Below are 25,419 nucleotides of genomic sequence, written 5' to 3' on the forward strand. Positions count from 1 at the left end.
TCTATTTGTGAGCTGGGCTCTGTCAGGTCCAGCGGCCCCTAGTGGCAGCCAACATCTCTGCAGCCCATTTCTGAAGGTGGTGGGGGGGGAGAATTCTGCATGCCCAAATTAATTTCTGCAAAATTCTGCATTGCGCTGTGATGCAGAATTCCCCCAGTAGTAACATAGTGTACCTTATTTTAACTCACACCCAAAGCAAGGAATGAGCTATTAAAGTCATCTACATACTTATTTTATTTAACTTTTATGAACTGCTCATTTATTCAGGAGGAAGGGGTTGAATGTTGGGAAGGGAAGGTATTTATATATTTTAGGGCTAGAAAAGACATTCTAATCCATCATCTAATCTGCCCTCCTCCATAACAAAAGCCAAAGAACCTTACCAATAATTTCTGCATCATGTATTGATGTTGGGGGTTGCTGTAAGTGGAAGGTGAGGGAGATGTATTATTTTTATGAATATCATATGTACCTAGTTTACCTGCTTGCTATTTTTCTGTCTGCCTACAGAGAATCATATTAAAGGAGATTGTTGGGGAAAAAACAAGCAGAAAATAAAACAGTTACAGAAATAGTATAATTCCAGAGAGAATACCAAGGGTCATCAAGAGAACAATGGGAGGCTATTAACATGGAATGCCTGCCTACCTAGCTGACTCCAGCCAGGTTAACAGATTTAGTTTTCCCAGGTTGGAGTCTAAGTTAAAAAGGACATGACACTGTTATAATGCCCTGTCTAGAGAAGAAGTAGGGGAGCAGGCAGTAGCAGCTGGAGATGAGGCTTTGACTGACAGACAGGGAGAGAATGGAGCAGAGCAATCTTTCTCCCAGCCCAGAAGTAAGAATGCCTGAGCTGAGTGAACTTAACAAAATATGTAAGGGAAGGTTAAGGTAACACCCAAGCATACAGGCTTTTGTTTGTCCCCTTTCACTGCTTGTTTTATACCTTTGGGTGAATAAAAAATATTTTGTAGTTTTCTTGCAGGTACCAAATACTGTTGGGCCTGTCATGTTAAAAGAGGTAGAAAATGGGGTCTGCAACCCAGAAGTCAAGTCCCAGAGTGGTTGAATTGTGGGGTTCCACCACTGAGCGAGGGAGTGGAAGGCCAAGTGTGTTACCTGAGAGGTGCACTCAAGAGGTCTAAAACACAGCTTACTCTGTAACTGTAACACTGGAATTGAATGGGTGGAGCAAGTGGAGAATTTAATGTGTTTAACAAAAGAAGAGCAAAAATCCAGATACATTTAGTTGTAACTAAGAGATACTGCTCCTGTCATCATCATCCTGATCCTGTTATCTGTATTTTGTATCCCTTGCTCCTATCCTCCTTCTGACTTTGCCTTTTTGAATTGTACTCTGCTCAGTACTGGAATTGTGTCTTTTTTCTGTGTTTAGAAAGTAACTAGCACATTGTGGATGCTACCACAATAAAATCTGTATCTCCAGACACAATAGAAAGTAGATTGAAAAGACTTACAAAAATCAAGGCCTAACATCCCTAATAGATGTTCTGGCACATTCAACAAGAGCTGTGAGTACTTCATGGGTCAAAAGATCTTGTAACATGACAGAAGAGATTTGTAAATCTTATTAAATGTTACAAACTGGACATTTTGGCTTCTCCAGAGGCAGCTGTGGGATGAAAAATACTTCAAGCTGTAGTTCCCTCCTGATTTCACCATTTCTCTTCCAGGTTTTGTGCCCATTTGGTTTAAAGTTTAAAGTCAGCTCCCAGCAGCGGCAATTCAGTAAACGTGCTTTGCAGGAGGAAAAAAAAATCATAACTTAATTTCCTTATTTCAAGATACTGTTTCTATCTGACATAAAATTTGGATGAGTTAGAGTTTTTACCCATAGACACAGGGGAGTTTAACACAGTTTGCATAATGCTTTTTGTTTAATAAATTATATATTATACATTGTTAATTACTTTTCAAAGTAGTTTACCTGAAGTATAGGGTAGGCCCATCACCTCAGGGAAGCCTGTGATTGACAGATCAGGACTGCTTCTGTGCACAGTAAAAGATTCTACCAATCAGTGATGGGTGAGTGCACATGCTAGCTCTGAGAAGAGAAATTTGCAAATAAGGAAAATGTTCCCATTTACTTAAAAAAGCCATTTTTGTCTTTTTAATAAATATGAATTTAGTGATTTAAAATCTTTGTGTGGTATGTATAAAAGTAATATGTGTTTAAGCACTCGAAGATGTATTGGAAACAAAATGTTTCTAATGTTGCAAAAAATAATAATTTGCTTTTTACTCAAAAGCAATCATACTGTTTCTATGAAATTATTTTTTTCCATTTTTATGAATATACAATCTTTATTTTTCAAAGTGCTGTCGAGTGGTAAGATCTAACTTACCGTTACAAAGTGGTGTATGTTCTGTAATCTGGTCGTGAATTTTACCGTTATATGAGGAATATCTTCTACATATTAAATATTAAAATTTTAAAAGTTAACGTTGCTAAGAGTTTTTTTTTGTAAACAGTCATAGTTTATATAAAATCTACTTCTGTTTATGTCTTGCTGCTGCAAGACCAATAGAAAGTAGAAAGATAGACTTTCATTAATAAACCACTAACAAATATACCATAGCCAACTGTCCTACTTGTGCACGAGGGCTATATGGCCTAGCATTTTTTTACCCCCTCGCCTCCCAATTTCTATGATTCTTTGATATATATTGTTCCCTATACTCTGGCAATGTTCAGGAACACAAGCAAGGAAGTAAACAAATAACTAGCCATATAGGCGCACGCACAAATAATTAGGGTGAAATCCAGGCCTTACTGAAGTCAGTAGGAGTTTTGCCATTGACTTCAGTGGAGCCAGGATTTCACCTGTTTTTCACCAGACCTGCAAAGCCTTGCACACCAGACTACTCAAAGAGTAGTACCTAATGTAATTTGAACTCCAGGTATGTGCATTCACATGGAGCTTTACTCTTGCTGTGACACGGATTCCTTTTTTGGAAATAGGCTCAGGTGGGTTGCTGAAATATACAAGAACTCTGCACTCCAAAACCACTTTGTCCCATTGTGCTTCCCTACCCCAATAAAGATAAAAATATTAACAAGATTAATTCACTAGATGCTACTCTATGTTCTTGCCCTCCATTAGTTTTCCGAAATAGACATATTGTATGAACTTGAATTACCTATCTCTGTGTTTTTGCTTTAGAGTTTTAAAAACCCATTTGTTAAACATATTTCAAAAAAAGATGTTAACAGGAGAAACTATAGGCCCAATCCTGCAACCTGGTCCACCTGGGCTGCATTCTACACCTGCACAGGACTGCCCTGCAGTAAATGCAGCATGATCTCAGTTGTCTGCAGAGTAATTTACAAGATTAGGGCCTGTATTCCTAAACATTTGTTACGTTAGATGCTGGTAACAATGAAACCGGTTTGTCACAGGGGGGCAGCATTGAACAATGCATTTTGGCCTTTTAGGGATTGTATAATTAAAACATTGCTAATACATATTGCATTATTTGATTTCCTGAACCAATAGAAAGTTAGTTCAGCACACAATTTCAAAACAAAAAATGCAGTCATTCCCAAAGACAAAAGTTGAAAAGAAGCCAATAGGTAATGTATCGGGACTCTACACAATGCCTACTCTAAGGGTTTGTCTACACTGGAACTTCGTTGGCAAAACTTTTGTTGTTCGGGGTGTTAACCCCCTCCCCCGCCAACAACAAAAGTTTTACCAATGAAAAGCGCCGGTGTGAACAGCACTTTGTTGGCTGGAGCACACTCATGCCAGCAAAGCTACTGCAGCTCATGGGTGGTGGACGTTTTTTGTTGGCAGGACAGCTCTCTCCTGCCACAAACAGCAGCTACGCTGCGTGCCTTTTAGTAGCACGGCTGTAGCAGCACAGTCGTGTCGCTAAAAGCCTTGTAGTGTCGCCATAGCCCACGTTAATCTTTAGTCCACCTTTGAGTTGGAGAGAGAGATGGTGAAAAGAAAGGGTGTTAAATGCAGGCAAGTTTTTAACTACATTGATTCTAAATTTTTCTGCTGTACTTTTGGAACGTGTTGGAGCTTATGCCTCTGTACACAAAGCTGTGATTGGCACGTAGGGGATTTGTAGGTAGGGGAAGGTGGGATTTTAATGTCTCGTTAAGTTCTCAAAGACCCCATGCCATAGATTTTACTAATCCATACAGACAATATAACGTATGCTGAATGCCTCAAAAATAGTGTGTGTTATATAATATGGGAGGTACTCCTAATAACGTAGAAGTTCAGCATGTCTATCAGAAAGAAGCAACAGAACTATTATAAATTTGCTGTTGGCAGTTATGGCTCAACTTCACAACAGAATCCTCCTGACGCTTTCTGGGTGAAATCTTGGCCCCATTGAAGTCAATGGCAGAACTCCCATTGACTTCAGTAGGGTCAGGATTTCACTCTCTGTAGTGCCTCAGCACAATATGAATGTTTTTTCCCATATTAAAAAGTAGCTTTTATAAATCTTCCGTAGTGGCAGTAACATAGATATTTCCAGGCAATTTATCACGTTTTGTTTTGTTTGCAAAATGCACCATAAGTGCTGAGTGATGTAGTCTTGCAATGTTCTGCCAACTGAGAGTTCTGGTTGGCTTAAGGGTCACTGTTAAAAGCCTGATTCTTCACACAGTATTTTATTTCTTAGTTAATGCTTTGGATTTACTATTATCTGCTACCTTACTTAAACTTACTGTAAAACTGATTGTGGTAATCCTTAAAAAATTAAGTTTTGTGGTTTAAAACTCAGTAGTGAGATATACCATATGTGGATTTCACAACAGGCCTAAACTGAAAGCTTTTTTTATATAAAGGCTCAAAATACTAACTAGGACCTCCATCCTGTAGCTGTGGTTGCTATTTTTCTGGTGCAAGGGTACCCTATTGACTGCCTAAGGCATTCCTTATATGTTCCTCATTTTCTCCTTTGGTAACTGTATTCTTGAAAGCATCTTGTCATATTCTGCCACCATGGAGGTATAAGAAGTATCATTTTTCCTGACATGTCATTCATCTTACCTTGTTCCTTCCAATAAATATTTTCATCTTACATTCTCAAACTATACATTTTAATGTTCCTATCTGCTATGAGTGTCATCTTATGGCAATACAGGGACCTGCTTCTGTCCAAAGGGGGGGGGAGTTTTGACATTGACTTCACTGGGAATCTGTCCATTAGATTTCTTCAGTGTTTTGTAAGTAATTGATACTGCTTTGTTGGTATATAAAGTTATGATTTACACACAAATCTTTCCTGTTTGTTTTTTTTTAGTGCTTTGCTGTGCGCTCTTTGGGCTGGGTAGAAATGGCAGAAGAGGATCTTGCTCCTGGAAAAAGCAGTGTTGCTGTGAACAATTGCATCAGACAACTGTCTTACTGTAAAAATGATATCAGAGACACGGTTGGCATATGGGGAGAGGTAAGAGTATGGTGTGAACTTTCTTTACATTACGCCTTTCCCGCCCTTTGAATACACTCCACCCATTCAATAAGATACCTTTAAAAATACACACAAACATGTTCGTTTTCCACCCAGTTTTAAATGTTGTTGAACAAAAATTAAATACCCTAATTTTCTATGTATTCTTTAATGGAAAAAAAAGTAAAGAAGCAGAGCGAGACTTAGACTGCTGTATCAGCAGCTGGTGCTGGCAAAAAGGAGGAAAAAATTTGAGAGCGAACTTGATTTTTGTTTCTGGGCGGTTAGGAGAGCAGGTCTCACAAAGGCCATGATCAAATTGTTCTGTCTCCACTTCATATGTTAGGTATGCTGATTGACATGTCCAATAATACAATAATTAAATGGCTGAAAATATACTGTACAATTGTTAATAAAACATTTGCTGTAAACTGAAGATAAGGGTCAAATACAGGGGTAATGTGTAAGATGGTAGAAGTTACTCTAACACTCCTTTATATTCTCACTGTCATAAGCTCAGATCCAAAGTCATTGAAATCAGTGGAAATCCTTGTATTGACTAAAGAGGGCTTTGTTATAGTGCGTATTCCATTCTCACACCCTTTACCAGTGGGAAAGGAAGTGTAAGGAGCTTCAAGATGGTGCGTCTTTTGAGTCTAGAGCCTAGAGGCTATGGGTGGTCTATTTTAACATGCTTTCTTAAACCCTCTGCCAAGTTGTTTTTCTTGTTATGCTTCTCTCTATTGGTCCCTTAGCATATGAGTTACGACAGCTTAAATTCCTACGCTCCTTGATCCAAATGCAGAAGTGATGTGGTAATTTCCATTCTCTTTACATATTGGGTATAAGTCTAAGGGAAGTAGTGTGGCCTAGTGCATAGAGCACTGGCCTGGGGCTCAGGAGACCTAGTTCTGCCACTGACCTTTCGGTGATCTTGGGAAAGTCACTTCACCTCTCTGTGCCTCAGTTTCCCCATCTGTAAAATGCGGATAATGATACTGACCTTCTTTGCAAACTGTGTAAATCCAGACGGAGCCTAACTGATGTAAATGTACTCTCTAGACTTATTCTTTTACTCCTCTGAGTCTGGCCTACTGCGAGTGAGTTTTTAAAAACAAGAAAATTACCCACCCAAAAAAAGTGTTTGGTTAATGGAGAGTGCAAACAGAAATTATGATTTTAGACTTTTTATGTTTCTTTGCCTATCGGTATTTACTTATTAAGAAACAAGACAAGCAGACCTTCATTTCTGGGCTGATTAAAGGTTGAGAGCAGCATGGAGGTTGAGTTGTCCAGGAGCATACATTTGTGTGTGTTTGACTGTACCATTTTGGCAGGGGAGAAAGATGTTTGATTTCTGAAAGTTACTCTCCTTTTGGCTTCCATAAACTAACTATGACAGGGGTTCTCAAAGTGGAGGTCAGAGCCCCGCAGGGGTCCCGAAGTTATTACATGGGGGGTCGTGAGCTGTCAGCCTCCACCCCAAACCCCACTTTGCCTCCAGCATTTATAATGGTGTTAAATATATTAAAAAGTGTTTTTAATTTATAAGGGGGTGGGGTCATACTCAGAGGCTCGCTATATGAAAGCGGTCACCAGTACAAAACTTCGAGAACCACTGGACTATGAAAAGTCACGTGTCCTGTAATTGCATCAATATGGGACCTGATGTGACAAAGTATTTGCTAGGGGAATAGAGCACTATTCTATCAGGCCAGAATGCTCCATGATGGCACTGATTAAAATGGAAGGAGGAGAAGCTGTCTTTGTGAAAGTCTGCAATAAAACCTTCAATTCTTCTTCGAGGGCTTGCTCATGTCGATTCCATTCTAGGTGTGCACGCGCCCACGTGAGCGGTAGTCGGACATTTTTGCCTTAATGCTATCCGTAGGGTCGGCTGTGATGCCCCCTCGAGTGCCGCGCTCATGCATCGGTATAGCAGGCGCCGCCGGCCCTACGCCCCCTCAGTCCCTTCTTACTGCCCATAGTGGTTAGTCAGAGTGCCTTTCCTTGCATAGCAAGGAAGACCCCTTCTGGACCTGCATCGTCTCAACAAGTCTGTCAGGAAGTTGAAGTTTTGCATGGTCTCCCTAGCCTCCATCATGCTCTCCCTGAATCCGAGAGACTGGTATGCCGCCTTTGACATGAAGGGCGCTTATTTCCTAATTCCAAGATCACAGACGATTCCTCCGTTTCATAGTGGGCGGACGCCATTTTCAATTCATGGCACTGCCCTTTGGCCTCTCATGGGCCTCAAGGGTGTTCATAAAATGTATGGAGCCAGTGGCTGCTTACCTGAGATATCGAGGGGTCCCAGGCCTTCCTGTATCTCAACAACTGACTCATCAAGGGCAGGTCTTGGGAACAAGTTCAGAGGAGCCTCAATCTGGTGCGTTCCACCTGCCGCGACCTAGGCCTGTTAATAAACAAGAAAACGTCCACCTTGAGGCTGGTCCAGTGAATAGAGTTCATTGGGGGCAGCTCTCGACTCCACACGAGCCAGAGCCTTCCTTCTGGTAGCACATTTTCAGGCCATGTCAGACCCGTTTTCCCACGTAAAGAACCACCGCTCACCACGGCTCACACCTGCTTGTGGTTGTTGGGTCATATGGCTGCATGTACATACGTTGTCAGTCATGCCAGGCTCCATCTCCAGCTGCTGCAAGTGTGGCTGGCATCGGTCTACATCCTCATCAGGCATGACCGAGACCGGGTAGTCAGGGTGCCGGATCACATCCGGTCGTCCCTGGATTGCTGGTTGGACCCTGTGTCAGTGTTGGAGGGAGTTCCCTTCGCGACCCCGTCCCTGTCGCTAACCCTGGTCTCTAATGCTTTGGACCTGGGCTGGGGAGCCCACTTGGGTGAGCTGAACACCCAGGGATGCTGGTTGCGGGATGATCTGGCCCTCCATATCAACATCAGGGAGCTCAGTGCGGTTTGCTTGGCCTGCCAGGCTTTCCTGACCCACAGCTAAACATCTCTTCACAGCTCCAAACATCTCTTCAGCCATAATTCACCAACCGAGCCTCAAGTAGGCATTGACATGATACGGTCAGTAATTGAATAACTTTAGTGTGTATCAGGATGACAAGTTGTTAAGTGTCTTATGATAGGCTGTGCTTTGTAAAAGACTCTACCTTATTATCATAAAAAATCTATCTTTTCAGGAGGAGAGTGTTAAAGGAAATTGGGTCACAAATTACTGAGTTAGTACTATATTCTTCTCACCTTATTCACATGAGTAGTCCACAGAGTCAATCTAAACAGACAAGCAATACAATTCAGACACAGAGGAGTAAATAGATTCCCACTTACTTTAGAAGAAATTCTTGTAACAACCCTTCTTGGCTGGCAGAGCACTGACAGGTTAAAAAAAGCTTGTTTAAAGGAGGGAGCTAAATGAAGAGAGGAAGATGTCAACAAATTGGAGGGAAATCAGAAGGAATACAAAGTACATACAGCAAAAAATTAAGATGAAAGAGTTGACTAAAGATTAAGTTTTTAGGATTGAGTAAAGATTAAAAGGACTAGTTTGGCTGAAATATTATTAAATGGGATTGAGGATTGGGACCATCTGTAAGTATTTCACCCCAAAGAGGAGATAAATTGTTCCAGGTAGACAAGATGACATAATATCTCTTTCTTATTTCTAATTTCCACAATTCTGTGAAATCAAAGGCATGAAAGAAGACCATGTAATCTGTTTTGCTGCTTTACCACATAGTACATTGTCATTTTTGCCACATACTGTGAAGATTATTTACCTTACAACTATATTGCTGCAGCAATGTGTCTCACTAAAAATAGCTACCACCAACAATCTTCTAGGATCAAACTCTTCTTCAATTTTACAGTAAAATCTCAATGAACTAATTCGGGATTGACGAGTTCGTAAAATCAAAATCTTCAAATCGTAAAATTGAACATCTCAAAATTACAGTAAGTATGGTGCGTAAATTGCAGAATGCTACACTACATCGCTGCTTTCTTGTCCTTCATACCACTACAAAGAGATTTCCAATGCATTGAAGGTATCCAAATGTGAAGGGATGTCAACTTGTTCTTCATCAACATCACTTTATTTATGTGACGCTGCCCCACACACTCTATGGGGACCATATAACTGGTCATTCTCAAGACTGGTGTTCTTAAAATAGAGGTTCTACTGTATTTTATTTCCCTGGGTTGTTTTGTTTGTCAGAAGCCTTTCCCCTACATCCCCCTTCCCTGCTCCCCCACCCCTGTAGCAGGTTTTTGCAGTCTCTTCAGAATTCTTTGACAGTCAGTGAGGTCACATAGAATTTGGCCAGGTTTATCCTGTCTCTTTGTATTTAGATTCCCAGAGTGCCTAAATAATTTCTGGTTGCCTGCTGCTACACCATCTCCATCACTATAATAGCCTTTGTGTAATAAGGCAACAAAAATTGTGTAAAATATATTGCAGTTGGCCTGAACCGAGCCATCCCTTGTGTATGCTAGAATAATTTCTTTTGATTTATGTTCAGTATGTTCCATATCTGCCCATTCTCCAGTCCTATTCAAATCTTTAGAATGTAGTTTTATTGTCCTAATTCCAGCATTATGATCAGCAGATTTTACTTTCTTGCAACAATTTCTTTCAGGTCATTGCCACATAAATAAATGTGTAAATAGAAAATTGGTCTAAATACACAGCAATGTTCTCTTTCGTGAGCTGTTTTCACTATCTTTGGTCTCTTAACAAATTCTTTATCCTTTGTCTTTTTCATAGTTCTTGTATTTTTATTCAGGAACCTTAGAAATCTGAGTGACTCTTCTTGCTCTGCTTTTGTACCTTATTCCTTCCTTACTTTTTTACTCTTCTACTCTTATTTCCTTTGTGCAATAAGCTACTTCATTAGTATTAATTCCCCATTAACCATTTGTTTATTGCAACTGCATCTTCTTTTCCTCCCCGAGATACCTTTGTGTGTGTGTATTTCCTTCCTTACATTTCCTTCAGACCTCTGTCTACTCTCTCTGGCAAGACATTGCCTCCCCTTTTTTTCCTCCAGATGTTGTTCATCCCTCCATGTGTAAATCCATTTTGTTACAGGAAGAGTTCCATTGTACAAGCAAATAAAGTAAACAGTCCCTTCCAAGCTGAAAGAAATGCATGACAGTCAGGGGCACAGAATTAGACACACCATTAAAACTTGAGCAGTGGCAATCTGGAAAAGGGCTGCCATATCATTGACATGTACAAAAATAAGAGAGTAATTTCTAAATCCTCTGTCAGTGTGTGATCAGATTGTTTCCACTCTGAAAGGCGTATGGGGATATACATTAATGGATGGTGTCTCAACAATGGGGAAACAAATAAATTCTTCTTACTAAGTGGGGACCCTACACAGTCCAGCCCTTTTAGATCAATATTTTGTCTTACAGTAACTCCAGTATCATTTCCATGGGGTCCTGCAATTCTCTTTGGATTACTGTTTGAGAAGATATACCAAATCAGACGAGAGAAACTGATTTCTGAGCCTCCTTTGGCTGCAATGTGTACTTCTTTCTGGGAAGCTTAAAAGACAGAACAACGTCGTGTTAGGACAGAGGTAGCTAGGTTAGAGAGAATACTAATAATAGAAATAATTATCATTCCTAAATTGTCATAAAAGGGAAGAATATCATAAAAATTGGTTCCTTTTCTTACAATATTCAACCAAGAAAAAGGCAAATACAGGCCGAAAGGATGAAATCCTGGCTACATTGAAGTCAATGGCAAAACTCCCACTCACTTCAGTGAGAGTAGGGTTCAGCCTAAATGCTTTCTTCTTCCAATAGCAGATCCTAAAACCTTTGGTACGCAGAATGCCATCCTCTTCAATAGCCCTTTTAACTGTGAAGTGGAAGCTGAGAAAAAGAAATCACAGCCCATCATATCATTTGATGTAAACAGTATGTTTCTCCTCCTTAAAAGGTTACTGGTTTTGATGTTTGTTACTAAGGTTTTAACATTAAGAAATTTCTTATTTTGTTATGTTTAATTTTTTTTCAGGGAAACAAAGAACTTGTGTATTGAATATCTGAATGACCTTAAGATTGTTGTTAATTATATCGAGCCAATAAAACCGTTTACATTTTACAAATTGAAAAGAATTATTTTCTCCAGTTTGGTTTATAAAAAAAATCAGTAAAGTGTATCTTGGACCTTTTAAAACCAGAAGTCAGCTTGTTTTCAAATGCACTCAGAATATATTGAAACTTTGAGTCAATCAAATGACTCAGTGATATTTACCAATGCAAATAAAGAAAACCGAAAACATCTTGAGTTTTGAGCTGATTCACTTTGCATGAAGAACAGATTTTGTAATTTGTGTTTTGTTTTGAATTATAGGGAAAAGACATGTACCTTATACTGGAGAATGACATGCTAAATTTGGTTGACCCCATGGATCATACCATTCTTCATTCTCAGCCCATTGTGAGCATCAGAGTCTGGGGAGTGGGTCGTGACAATGGACGGTGAGTTTACAATCTCCTAAGACTTTGTTGTTTTGTGCTGTTGAAATCTACTAGTGTAGGGTGTATATATGCTTGCCAAGTGAAGCATCACTAATAGCCATTTTATTGTGTGATTATGTTCCAATAACTATGGGAGGATTTATATTTGTTATATTTGTTACGCAAGTTACTTAAAAAAAAAACACACTTATTTTTCATAACTCCTTATAGCACATTTTGCAAAATGATATTTGGATAAGATATTCAAAGGGCCTCAACTTGACCTGTAAAGTTGTTTATGAAACTTTTATGTTCACAAAGAATAAACATATTTCTGCTTGTAAATCAGGTAGTTAAGTACCAAATTACCTGAATTAGAGGCAGAAATACTTGTTTGCATGTCCAAAATCAAGGGATAATTTTTCAAATGTAGTCCTTAGCGTATTTATCCTGCGAGGTATACATTTCACCAGTATATAGTAAAGAAAGTATTTACATAGTTCCATTTCCACTTCCTCATACATTATAGTTGATCAAAGTAGAAAGTGAACTTGGTTTCTCCCGCTGATGTTTTTAAAGACTTTGATTCAGGAATGTGCTTAAACATGTGCTTAGTTCCCATTGAAGTCAAGTTAAGCATGTGCTCAAGTGCTTTCCTGACATGGGATAGACTTAAACATGTACTTAGTGCTTCACTGAACCAGGGACTTAGCTATCTTTTGCTTCATACTTTCCTTTTGATGTGGCATTGTTGCAGGAATATAACTATTAAAATGGCTTGTAGTCTCTCTCCCAAAAGGAATGGCAGAAATTGTATCTGTAATAAGTTATAATAGGGGTATCAGAGTGGTTTTGCCTGGTAGCTTAGTGAACCCTTCAGCTGCTTTTTGGGTGGCTATTGTATTGTTGCACCTGTCAGATGTAAAGCAAGCTGTTTGACCTGTACATTTCTAATACACATCACATCAGCATGTTGGCTTTCAGGGTTGGTGAAATGTCTGTTAGTCTTTCTTGGCAAAAGAAAAGTCCTGAGTTAGAAAGATTTTCACATGAATGAATACTTTCAAAAGGTGCTAGGTTGATAACACTGAACACTGAAGCCTTCTGATTAATAAGGTGGCAGCAATGAAAGCCAAGGCTTATCTGCCTTATCAATATGCTTCAAGCTTTGCCTGAAGGGATCACTTTAAGGGAATGACTAAGTAGGTCAGTCTCCACCGTCCACGGCATCTCTTTTAGAACCCTTGCCCAGGCCACCTGTAGTACACAAAAAGAAAAGGAGGACTTGTGGCACCTTAGAGACTAACCAATTTCAAATCCAGACTCCAGCGAGAAACTGCTGAATTGGAATTCATTTGCAAATTGGATACTATTAATTTAGGCTTAAATAGAGACTTGGAGTGGCTAAGTCATTATGCAAGGTAGCCTGTTTCCTCTTGTTTTTTCCTACCCCCCCCCCCAGATGTTCTGGTTTAACTTGGATTTTAACTTGAAGAGTGGTCAGTTTGGATGAGCTATTACCAGCAGGAGAGTGAGTTTGTGTGTGTATGGGGGTGGGGGGGATGTGAGAACCTGGATTTATGCAGGAAATAGCCCAGCTTAATTGTCATGCACATTGTGTAAAGAGTTATCACTTTGGATGGGCTATCACCAGCAGGAGAGTGAATTTGTGTGGGGGGGTGGAGGGTGAGAAAACCTGGATTTGTGCTGGAAATCACTTTAGATAAGCTATTACCAGCAGGACAGTGGGGTGGGAATAGGTATTGTTTCATATTCTCTGTGTATATATAAAGCCTGCTGCAGTTTCCACGATATGCATCTGAAGAAGTGAGCTGTAGCTCACGAAAGCTTATGCTCTAATAAATTGGTTAGTCTCTAAGGTGCCACAAGTCCTCCTTTTCTTTTTGCGAATACAGACTAACACGGCTGTTACTCTGAAACCTGTAGTACACAGGCTTTTATGATGCAGGAACTCAATGACTGAAACCCTTTGCTCATTTCACATAAAGCTGCCAAATAGCCAGTTGGATGGTTTTGACTTTTGGTCAGCTCAGACCTGGTCCATATTTGAACCAGTGACCTTGAAGTGAATGTTTCTGTGTCCGAATATCATTCCCCTGAGCCATTCGTTCCTCTGAATGATGGGTATTTTTTGTTGCATTTTTAGTTTCTTTGGTTCAGATTTTTGAGTGATTTACAAGGACAAATCCAATTGGAAATGCTGGGAAGCAAAGAGGTTTTAACTTGTCATGAATAAAACATTAAAGTGCTTCCTTTGCTTGAGAAAATGAACCCATTTCACATTTCCCTTCAAGTCAGATTTTCTAGAAGCTTTCTTTGGTTAGAAAATGGAGCATCTTTGGGGACATTTTGATATGGTGCAGTTGAACAGGAAAAGTACATTATAACAAATGTCTGAAGGACAGAGAAAGGCTTTTACTGTATACCCAAATGATTTATTTACAGAATTTGAGAAGACAGTTTGCTTTTCTGTTACCTCTTAGTTTTCAAATATTTCAGATTCTCTGGATGATAAAATTGTATTGTTGTGATATTTGTTCACAAATTGTTAAACTCCAATACACCAGACTAGACCCACTAGTCATAGATTTAACAGGTTACAGAAATATCCAACATTTGTGATGTATGTAATGACGTTATTACTCCTAGCAGTTATAATTAGTTATTTGGAATAATTTAAGACTGTTGTACCCATATTGCTCACTGCAGTGTTGAGAAAGTTCACGAGCTGCTGGATGAAATTTCTTCAGGGGTGGAGAGGCATGTAAGCCACCTAATGGGTGAGAGAGAGAGAAAAAGCGAGCATGCAAGTGCAGAGCAGGTGGTCCCCATATCTGATCCAAATAGGTCAGTGCAAGATGGGCTCATCAGGGATGACCTGGAGGAGAGGCTATAGATCCACTGATACAAAACCCTCCATATAGGGGCACTAACTGCAATCCCAGCCAGTTGCAGTACCATGTCCTGCCCAGGGGCTGAATTCCAGCCCTGCCCAGTTTCCTGCACAAAGCCTCATTGCTCTCATCTACCCATGATAAGAACTGTTTATTTGCCATAGATAATGCGGGCTGTGAAATACAGATCTTAGTTCATATTAAAGCAAAGTAATGTCTATGCTGCCTCCTGCAGATGGCTACCATCTTGCTGAAAAGTAACTTTGTTTGTGACATCAGCAATACAGAAGACCCATGTCAGAGATGATCAAACCAATTTTCTCTCCTTAACATCGGAAGAGAAACTTGGCTGTTTTGTATTATAATTAAGTATTTGTTGTTTGCACAATAAATTACTTTTTCTGATTGGTCGCTATTGATAACAGCAAGGAGAAAACATAATTATTGAAGCTTTAATATATAAACATGGAACTAAAAATAGCCCATAATATCTCATTTGCTGTCATGTACAAAAATGTCCCTTTTAGATTTACTGTGCTATGAGCTACGCTTTTTCATCACAAGTAGTTTCTCTTTCAGAGCCTTCAGTTTTTTTTCTTTTCCTTGTATGAATTTTGGTAAAGAGGCTACATGTATTTTAAATATTGTACAAAGTCTTCTTCCTTCAGGTGTTTAGACCTTGAGCTTACCTAAATTTTTCTCCAATTAAGTTTGTTTAAATTTGTATGCACCTACTGGATTAGAGAGTGTTCTAAAGCAAACAATACAGCCATTGCCTATAAATAAACTCATACAGTATGTGCTGTTAATTAGTAGGTAATTATTTCAAAACAGAGCAGCATGAGTAAAATGACAGCTATGACTAGCCAATTTGGGGGTTCTGGAGGCTCCATGCAGTGAAAGTTCTTTGAAGGACAGTATAAATAATGCAAGGTTTGCTGAGCAAGCCCCAGTAGCCAGAGAAGGGGCATTTGTGACAAGAGAGAACTTGAGCTATGGCTGGACTCCTAAATTAGAGAGGTCAAGTGCTCTGTTGTGTGGGTCACAGTTAGATGCAGGACACTTGGATATAACTGGAACATACTGCACCCTGAGATATACACCTCTGTATTCAATTGGATGTCACTCCCCTGCTCTTTTGTATATAAAGGTAAGTGCAGGCGTGAGCTCATCCTGGCAAGTAGTCTGTTTGGTCCTCAACAGGGTGAAGTCAGAGCACTCCTTGCTTACAGGTAGAGGGAGAAGCTGCAATCATCAGAGAAAACAGAGCGAGAGAGATTAGGAGACACACAAATGCATAGTCTCTTTTGTGTGTCCTGTGTGGATTAATTTTAAGGAAGTCTGTAAAATCATTACTTCTAGCATGAAATGCTCTGATATAATCTTGTTGCACATGGATGTTGATAATATATTAATACACAGTAATGACTTGCTTTCCAAATCTTGCAGTGCCATCCATTCTACACACATTCTCTGCTGTTTGTTGTGAAAGGAAGTGATAATTTAGAACAATACAGAAACTCAAACTTTTTTAATATTGAGCTATTTAAACATCATTGCTCTCTCCAGGTCCTCGTTTTTAACAGTATTTTCCTTCTAGTAATTTGGTTGGATTTTGCATTGGAAAGATGAAAGGTTTTCTAATGATACCTGACCGGTGATTTTCTAAGATGTGCGGTAATGAAAGATTGATGAAATACAGAGATCTGTTGATGAAAGTTTAATCTGAGGATATGTCTGCTAGCTCACCTCAGGCAGAAGAGTCTTCTGGGAGACTCTAATAATTCTCTCCATACTCAATGCTATTAACTTGACCTCTAGAGTTAATTTCTTTTTAATACAGTTCTGTGATAAGGAAAAGCTTCAGGATTTACTTGACCATTTTGCTGACTTAAACTGTGTGATTATTTTATATGTTGAAAAGTGATTTTCTGGCCTTCAGTTAATCATGCCATGACACTAAGACTTTTTGGTGAACTAATCTAACCTTAAAAAAGGCTATTATGCCTTTTATAAAGTGGTTAACCAAATGAGTTCCTATAAGGGGGTGTGTGCGTGTGTGTGTGTGTGTACACTAATACGTACTATGCTGTGACTCTGAGCTACTGTATTTGATTATGTACACACATTAGAGTGCTATGACTTTGTGATAATTATGAGAGCAAAAAGAAAGTATTGTGTATATGTTCTTCCTCTTGTCCTATTTTCTGTTTCATACACATAAAAGAAACACATGATTTTCAGGGTGAAACCCATTTTTCTTAGTCGTCCATTAAATTTCCCTTTGTCCTGGCAGTATGATTGAGAAACACAGCAGGAAATATTAAAAAATATGGAAAATCTTAAATGTCACTTCGATTTTGTTTGGTTTCAAGGCAGTAAAGAACAGCTCATTGTTGGGGGGTGGGATTGTGATATATGAGGTCAACCCACAAATCATAGTTGTTTGTTTAACTTCACTTCATGTACTGTACATATTGCAGTCAGTGGTTAAAAACAGTGAACCTTGACTGGTACTTTTCCTTACTTTAAAAAGTGCCCTGTTTCGGAGCTTCGATATCACAACTGTGAAAGTGTAAGCCTCCTAGAACTGTGAAATATGACTTTTTTCACTTGTGAGTGGCATGATTTTATGTTACCAGTACATATTCATGATCAGGCTTTGTCACTCTTTCCACTCCTGGCAATTTCTGGTTTAGTAGAATGGTAAAGGGGCAGCACATGGAGATTAGCAGGAGAAATAATTGGGCAAGTAGGAGAGTTTCCTACCTGGATGAAGATTCACGTTCTCACACAGCTGCACTTCATCGTCTGTGCTTTATGAACATAAATTTCTATCTGGTACAAAAGGCAGCAGCCCAGCCACTTAGTAACAGAGGTCGCCATTACCGACCATAACACATTTCCCCCGATTCTCTCCTCTCTTTGTTGCTCCCCATTCACTGGGGAGTCAGGTTCAAAGGCTCTCTCCTGGTATTTAAGGATTTATGGGATTAGCCCTAGCAACCTTGAGAGATCATAACTCCGTCTGTGACCATGACTTCATACAACAGCTATGTTTCACCTGAAGAACGCCACTGTCAGCCAATAGGGAGAAGTTCAAGCATGCTGGAGGCAGAACTTTCACAGGAACGGTTCATAGAACGGATTCCCACAAGAGATTAGATAAATCGTAGGGTTTACTGCACTCAAACTAGATGTAAAACTAATTTCTTCAATTGAGCTTTCAGCCAATGAGTTCATCATTCACACACAAGACAAACAGAAAAGCCTGTAAATTAACTGAGTTATTGTTGTGACAAGCTAGGAATGAAGAGAGAGTGATGATTGTTGGTGTTTTGTTTTTAAATGCTTGGGAGTCATTCAGATTCTACAGTGATAGGAGCTGCAATACTGTGTAAGTAAATAGAAGGTAATAGAATTATGCTCCCTCACATGCCCTACTGATGTTTTGCCAATTGGTGTGTCTCAATAGTGAAATATCCTACATTTTCCACAACGATTGTTCTCTTTTTAACGTTGGTTGCTTTCTTCATCTGGGTATGTCTACGCTTGCAGAGTTTTTGCGCTGTAAGTTTCACCAGTGACAGGGAACCGGTGAAAGTAAAGCGCTGGTTTGTGTACTCACTCAATTCCTTAGGCGTCAGAGAGCGTTTACACTACCAGCACTTCCATCGGGATGAGAGCAGCGCTGTAGGCCAGCTGTCCCACAGTGCAGCTCTCTCGCTAGGTCTTGTGGGAGGTGGGGGGGTGAGCAGAAGGCATTCTGGGTCCACGCTCAGTGCCCCGTGCTACACTGCTTCATGTCCCAGCAGCCCCATTACTTCCTTATTTCCTTTGTGGTATTTTTTTTCAAAACCCCCTGCTGTCTGGCTGCTTTCCCTGCCACATCTACAAGCAAAGGGACAGGGTGTTTCAAACTTCCCGGGGCTTACAGTGGGAGGGACGGTCAGAGCAGCGGAGATGCTGGCCAGAGTGGTCCCTTTTGGAACTGTGGGATATCCTTTGGTGGCCAAAAGGTGTTTACACTGGTAGAACATGACTTTACTTTCATAACAGTGCAAAAAGAACAGCAGTAAGAGCTGTATGCCTCTCGTGAAGGTGGTTTTCTTTTTGCGGTGAAACTTCTGAGTTTCACTGCAAAAAGTCATTAACAAGTGTAGACGCTCCCACGGTTTTAGTGCAAAAAAGGGATATTTTGCACTTTAAATGGCAAGTGTAGATATAGCATCTGAGTTGTTGTTTCTTGTTGCACATAGCTGGTAATGAGAGACTAGGAAGTAGAAAGGAAAGGAGCTAGACAGAGAAAAAACATGAGAACGAGGTACATGGAAACAGAGATGATGAGATCTAGCCTGCTTAGAAACATGCTGTTGGGAAAAGAGACAGGTAGGCAGTAATAGAGGGAGACACTCTGAATCAAAATAACTTGCTAAGATTAGAACAGTAGGTAGTAATACTGATGAAATGTAAGTGGCCAAAACATAGGCTTAGAGCAGTGGTTCTCAACCTGCGGCCCAGAGCAGTGGTTCTCAACCTCAGCACAGAGCTGTGGTCCATGTGACGTCCTCAGGGCCATACAAGTAGTATTTGGATGCGGCCCACAAATTGAGAACCACTGCCCGAGAGAAACAGGTGGGGAAGAAATTACTAGGGTTGGGGGAAAGGTAGGAAAACTGGAAAAACATTTAGAACAATAAAAAAATAGATGAGATGGAATAAACCACAGTGGCCCAAATTTTCAAAACCTGGGAGCCTTAAAAATAGAATCCTATATCCCTATTTAGGCAACTAAATAACAATGCCTGATTTCTGAAGTGTTGAGTACCTGCAGTGCCCATTAACCTCAATGGGATTTGTGGGTGTTCACTACCTTTGAAAAGCAAATGCCTCAATACAGATTTAGGAGCCTGACTTTAGGCACTCAAGTTTGAAAATTTTGGCCCGAATGACAGCACTATAGTTTATTAAATATTAGGGCTGTCAATTAATCGAAGTTAACTCACATGATTAACTCAAAAAATTTAATCATGATTTAAAAAATTCATTGTGATTAATCACACTCATAGCAATAGAATACCAATTGAAATTTATTAAATATTTCTGGATGTTTTTCTACATTTTCAATATTGATTTCAATTACAAAACAGAATACAAAGTGTACAGTGCTCACTTCATATTATTATTTTTTATTACAAATATATGCACTATAAAAATGATAAAGAAAAGAAATAGTATTTTTCAGTTCACCTCATACAAGTGCTGAAATGCAGTCTTTTTATCGTGAAAGTGTAACTTACAAATGCAGATTTTTTTTGGTTACATAACTGCACTAAAAACCAAAACAGTGTAAAACTTTAGAGCCTACAGGACCACTCAGTCCTACTTCTTATTCTGCCAGTCACTAAGACAAACAAGTTTGTTTACGTTGACGGGAGATACTGCTGCCTGCTTCTTAGTTACAATGTCACCTGAAAATGAGAACAGGTGTTCACATGGCACTTTTGTAGCCAGTGTTTCAAGGTATTTACATGCCAGATATGTTTATGCCCCTTCATGCTTAGACCACCATTCCAGAGGACATGCTTCTATGGTGATGTTGCTCATTAAAAAAATAACGTGTCAATTAAATTTGTGACTGTACTCCTTGGGGGGAGAATTGTATGTCTCCTGCTCTGTTTTACCCGCATTCTGCATATATTTCATGTTATAGCAGTCTCGGATGATGTTCCGATGTTCATTTTAAGAACACTTTCACAGCAGATTTGACAAACCTCAAAGAAGATACTGATGTGAGATTTCTAAAAATAGCTACAGCACACGACCCAAGGTTTAAGAATCTGAAGTGCCTTCCAAAATCTGAGAGGGACGAGGTGTGGAGCATGCTTTTGGAAGTCTTAAAAGAGCAACACTCTGATGCAGAAACTACGGAACCCAAACCAGCAAAAAAGAAAATCAACCTTCTGCTGGTAGCATCTGACTCAGATGATGAAGATGAAAATGAACATGTGTCGGTCTGCACTGATTGGATCGTTATCAAGCGGAACCCATCATCAGCATGGAAGCATGTGCTCTGGAATGGTGGTTGAAGCATGAAGGAACATACGATTCTTTAGCGCATCTGGCATGTAAATATCTTGCTACAACAGTGCCATGCAAATGCCTGTTTTCACTTTCAGGTGATATTGTAAACAAGAAGCAGGCATCATTATCTCCTGCAAATTGTAACCAACCTTGTTTGTCTGAGTGATTGGCTGACCAAGAAGTAGGACTGAGTGGACTTGTAAAAATAAATAGTATTCGCGCGATTAATCACAATTATTTTTTTAATCGTTTGACAGCCCTATTAAATATTTTATTTTTAGATTTGAGTGCACTGTCAAGCTAAAGAGGGTTAAGATACTCTTGAAAGGTACCTGGGGAGAAGAAACTACACTGGAAGAAGAAAAAAGTCTCAGGGGAGCTTCCACACTGATATGGCTGGAAGCTGCAGGAGTTCAGTAGATGGAGTAACCATATTCCCAGATAGAGACTGCCTGATGGACACTACTTGGTTTGAACCACCATGGAGAGCCTCCCATTCTCTTCTCTGCCCAACTCAACATGAGATATTTTGCAATGGGTGTGTGGCCTTAACTCAAGAAAAGAGACACCGATCAGCCTACATGAGCATTGTGGAGTTTGGGTCTCCCACTACTATTGCTATGCTTCGTTCCCCCTTGCTAGAAAATACTCCAGGTACAAACAATAGAGTGTACATCTTTGGAGACTGAGATGGTTTACAATGCCATTTTACAGTGCTTTATATATTTTTCAGGTAAGAATATCTTGGTGCCTCTCAAGTTTATCAGCATCCCTTTAAAATACTGGTTGAAACACTATAAAACTTTATCTATATCTCTGGTGTCCTGGTGTTATGATCTCTCAGGTTGCTAGGGCTAATCCCATAAAGGGCTTTAAATACCAGGAGAGATGGAAGCTAATCAAGCGATATTAGATTATGAATTATAAACTTAGTATTTTGAATTAAATTACTTAGCCAAGAAGGGTTGAAAATGAAGTAGATTTGAGCAGGGTTTGTGCACCTGGCTCTTTTGAAAAGATAATACCATAATTATAGCTTGAATCTTCCAAACTTGAGACACCATTAATCAGTATTACTCAATCCCCTAGGCCCTTGTAACCTCGGAATAAAGACAAAACAGGCATCATGTTAATAGGGCATAGGGTAGAGATTGTTTTGAAGGAAGGGGACCTTCCTGGCTTTTCTGAGCCACATTCTCAATGGGAGTGCAACTGGTTTGGTTAAGGCATCTTCTCTCTTCTCCTTTTCCTCAACCCAGCTGCATATCTGGGTACTTCCATAGCACTTCCCCACTCTTGTTAATAACGTCATTTCTGAGGAATTGTCTACATGAGAAAGCTGCATTGGTGTAACCTGAATCAGTTTTTAAACCAATTTAATTAAACTGTTGCAAAAGGGTGTGTGTATGTTCTTATTCTGGTTTGAGTAGCTTAGTTTAGTTTAGTTAAACTGGTTCCTTAATGACGTAAGCTAACCAAAATAAGCCATCCTTATACCAGAATGGAAGTGTCCACACAGCCTTTTGCACTGGCTTAACTATATTGGTTTAAATTCACATCTTAAGTTTTAGTGGTGCAACTTTGTGGTGTAAACAATCCTTCAGTCCTTTCTGCTTGATGCCACCACCAAAAGAAAATGTGAGTATGTTAGATGTATTAAAATGTATACTTACCACCACTACATCTTTACATGTGAGCCTGGTGTGTTGCTCTATCTCAGTCTCTGTGGATCAGGGATTTCCCTTCTGACTGATGTCCCAGGATGAAGTGCATGTCTAGGGAAAATCCTAGCCTATGGAACCATAGATGTATGTAACAAGGACTTGGCTTACACACACAAACAACATCCTTACAAGTACTGTAGCTGCAGAATAAGGTAACGTTGTTTTTAGCAATGTTAAGGAGGATCTAATGGTGGGAGAGAAGTGGGATGAGAGTGGGGAAGGAGAAAAAGAATGAGTTTTGGAAAGAAAAATGGAACAGAGCACTTCAAAAGGAGGGATAGGTAGACAGTAGAGAATCTAGATGGGTCACAAGGTTTTACAGTGGGTGAAGAAATGGGGAGGTGGTTGTAGGGTTGTCACTACACTGAAGTTTAAAAAAAAACTATGCAGTATAACAAGATGGTTAAGTTCTGTACCAATGATACAGTGGCTGTCCTTAAAAACTTAACAATCACTTCAAATAGAGCTATTCTCAGTGTTCTCTAGGTATTCCCTATAGTAAGTAGTAGGAAGTACTGCAAATACGGAGGTAACATATCTACTTTTCACTTCTACTTCGAGTGCTTGCTCATGTTGATTCCATTCTAGGTGTGCGCACTCCCACGTGTGCGGCTGTCAGAGATTTTTGCCTTTGCAGTATCTGTAGGGTTGGCAGTGGCGCCCTTTTGAGTGCCGCACTCATGCATCAGTATATTAGGTGCTGCCAGCCCTCTCAGTTCCTTCTTACTACCCATGGCGTGGTGGTTAGTCAGAGCACCTTTCCCTTGCCTTGCAAGGGTTAGCAGTTCTTCTACTTCAGTCTTCAGGCGTTAAGGCCTTGTAAATAGTTTGTTTACCATAGTTAGTAAGTAGTTGTTAAGTAGTGTAGTTAGAGATAGAGTCCCAGCAGGGACTTTGCCCCAGGTGGGGCAAGCCCTGATCTCCGGGTTTTAAGCCTTGCTCTGACTGCAACAGGCCTATGCCTGTTAATGACCCCCATAGCAGCCTCCTCAAGTGCGTGGGGGAATCACAGGGCAAGGACAAGTGTCGCATCTTCCAGGCTCTGCTAGCACCCAGAGAACAGAGGGCTCTACCAGCACCGCTGGCACCACGTGTGTCGCAGGTCACGGCAAAGGCTCCCAGCAAGGGCAAGCCAGCCGTAAAGACCCCCCAGGGGGCGGACAAATGACTCCCATCTCTGGAGATGAGACAGCACTCTCCGTCTCCAGGCCCCAGGTCACTGTCTTCTGTGGGACACCGTGTATCGCTGGCATCACACTCACAGTCTCCGCCCTCTTGACATGGGTCGCCTACAGGAAGGCACCTGTCACCGTATCGCCAGCACCGAACATCCTCCCGCCGTCTGTCTTCTCAGCACAGATCCCCATCTCCCAGATGGTGGGAGCAGTCTCCATCGGGGTACCAATCCCTCAGCCCCATTACCAGTCCTCCTACTCGAGGCATTGGTCTCCCGCATCTCCAGTTAGCCACCAGACGCAAGCTTCGACAGCCCCTCTGTGGTCACAGGAAGGTGATTCATCTGGTACGGAAAGGGAGCTCAGCCCTTCACCTCGACAGTACTGGTGCGATTGGGCACCTGAGGCTGCATCAACCTCTGCGATGTTGTCGTGGCAGCAAGGCCAGTGGCCAGCGCGATGGCCCTACTGTAGCGTGCGGGGCATGCCTGTGATTCCAATGCCTCCGTCAGTCTATTCCTCGGCTGCGGCCTCAGAGCAGTAACCGGCTGCACCGAGCTCAGTACACGGAGGTGCACTCAGAGGGTGGAGTAGAGGAGCGAGCGCCCACCCCAAAATCCTCCTCCCCCATCGTCCCCGGATGAGGCAGTGGCAAGACCTTCTCGTGCCAGCCTGCAAGATTATTTTAAAAAACATCAGGCCCTGCTTTGTAGGGTGGGTACAAACTTGGGCTTGGAAATGTAGGCAATGGCCTAACAGGCGGACACCCTGTTTAATATGCTCTCAGCCTCTACCCCTGCCCATGTTGCGCTGCCGGATGGGGTCATAAAAATAGCAAAAGCCCTTTGGCAATCTCCTTCTTCCATGCCTCCCACCTCCAAGAGGGCCGAGAAAAAGTATTTCATCCCAGCCAAGGATTTTGAATATTTGTATACCCACCCTTCTTCGGCCTCACTGGTCATCTTGGCAGCCAACGAGAAGGACAGACAGGCAAACCAGTTCGACTCCCAAAAATAAGGAGGCTAAGAGGCTGGACCTTTTTGGAAGAAAGATTTATTCAATGGTCAGCCTTCGGTACCAGGTGGTTAACCACTAGGCTCTCTTGGGGAGGTACAACTTCAACTTATGAGACTACCTCCGTAAGTTCAAGGACTCCCAGCCCCAGGACTTGGCCCAGGAATTCAGGGCTCTAGGAGGAGGGTATGACGTCTGCAAGGTGCTCCCTCCAATTGCATGGGACGCAGCTGATTCAGCAGCTAGGGTGGTCGCGTTAGTGGTGGTCATGAGGTGCATCTCCTGGCTTCAGACCGCTGGCCTGTCCCAGGAAATGCAGACCTCGACCCAGGATCTTCTCTTTGATGGGAATGGGCTCTTCGCAGAGCAGACTGATGCAGAGGCTGCACGGACTGAAAGACACTTGGCCACCCTTCACTCCCTGTGTCTGCGTATGCTGCAATCAGTGAGGAAGCAGTTCCAGCTGCCCCTGCCACCAAGCCCTTGGCAGTATCGACCGGGGACTGAAAAGAGAAGGGATAGAGACACGAGTTTTAGTCATCGCCGCCCTTCCTCCTCCTGCGCAACTCGGCCCATCGAAACCTCACATGGGCTAGAAGCGCTTGTTTT

At 41.0% G+C, this 25,419-nt stretch overlaps 1 protein-coding gene across 11 annotated transcripts in view; it reads left to right on the top strand.

Moving 5' to 3' along the window:
- APBB2 (amyloid beta precursor protein binding family B member 2) overlaps positions 1 to 25,419 on the top strand; it is a 318,929-nt gene that overhangs the window by 232,107 nt on the left and 61,403 nt on the right. For all 11 annotated transcript variants that reach the window (XM_073342186.1, XM_073342194.1, XM_073342189.1 and 8 more), the window contains 2 exons: positions 5,290 to 5,436; positions 11,792 to 11,919. In XM_073342186.1, coding sequence (XP_073198287.1) covers positions 5,290 to 5,436; positions 11,792 to 11,919 — 275 coding nt within the window. The remainder of the gene's footprint in view (positions 1 to 5,289; positions 5,437 to 11,791; positions 11,920 to 25,419) is intronic.

The sequence above is a fragment of the Lepidochelys kempii genome, chromosome 4, assembly GCF_965140265.1.
Source record: "Lepidochelys kempii isolate rLepKem1 chromosome 4, rLepKem1.hap2, whole genome shotgun sequence".
Lineage (NCBI taxonomy): Eukaryota > Metazoa > Chordata > Testudines > Cheloniidae > Lepidochelys > Lepidochelys kempii.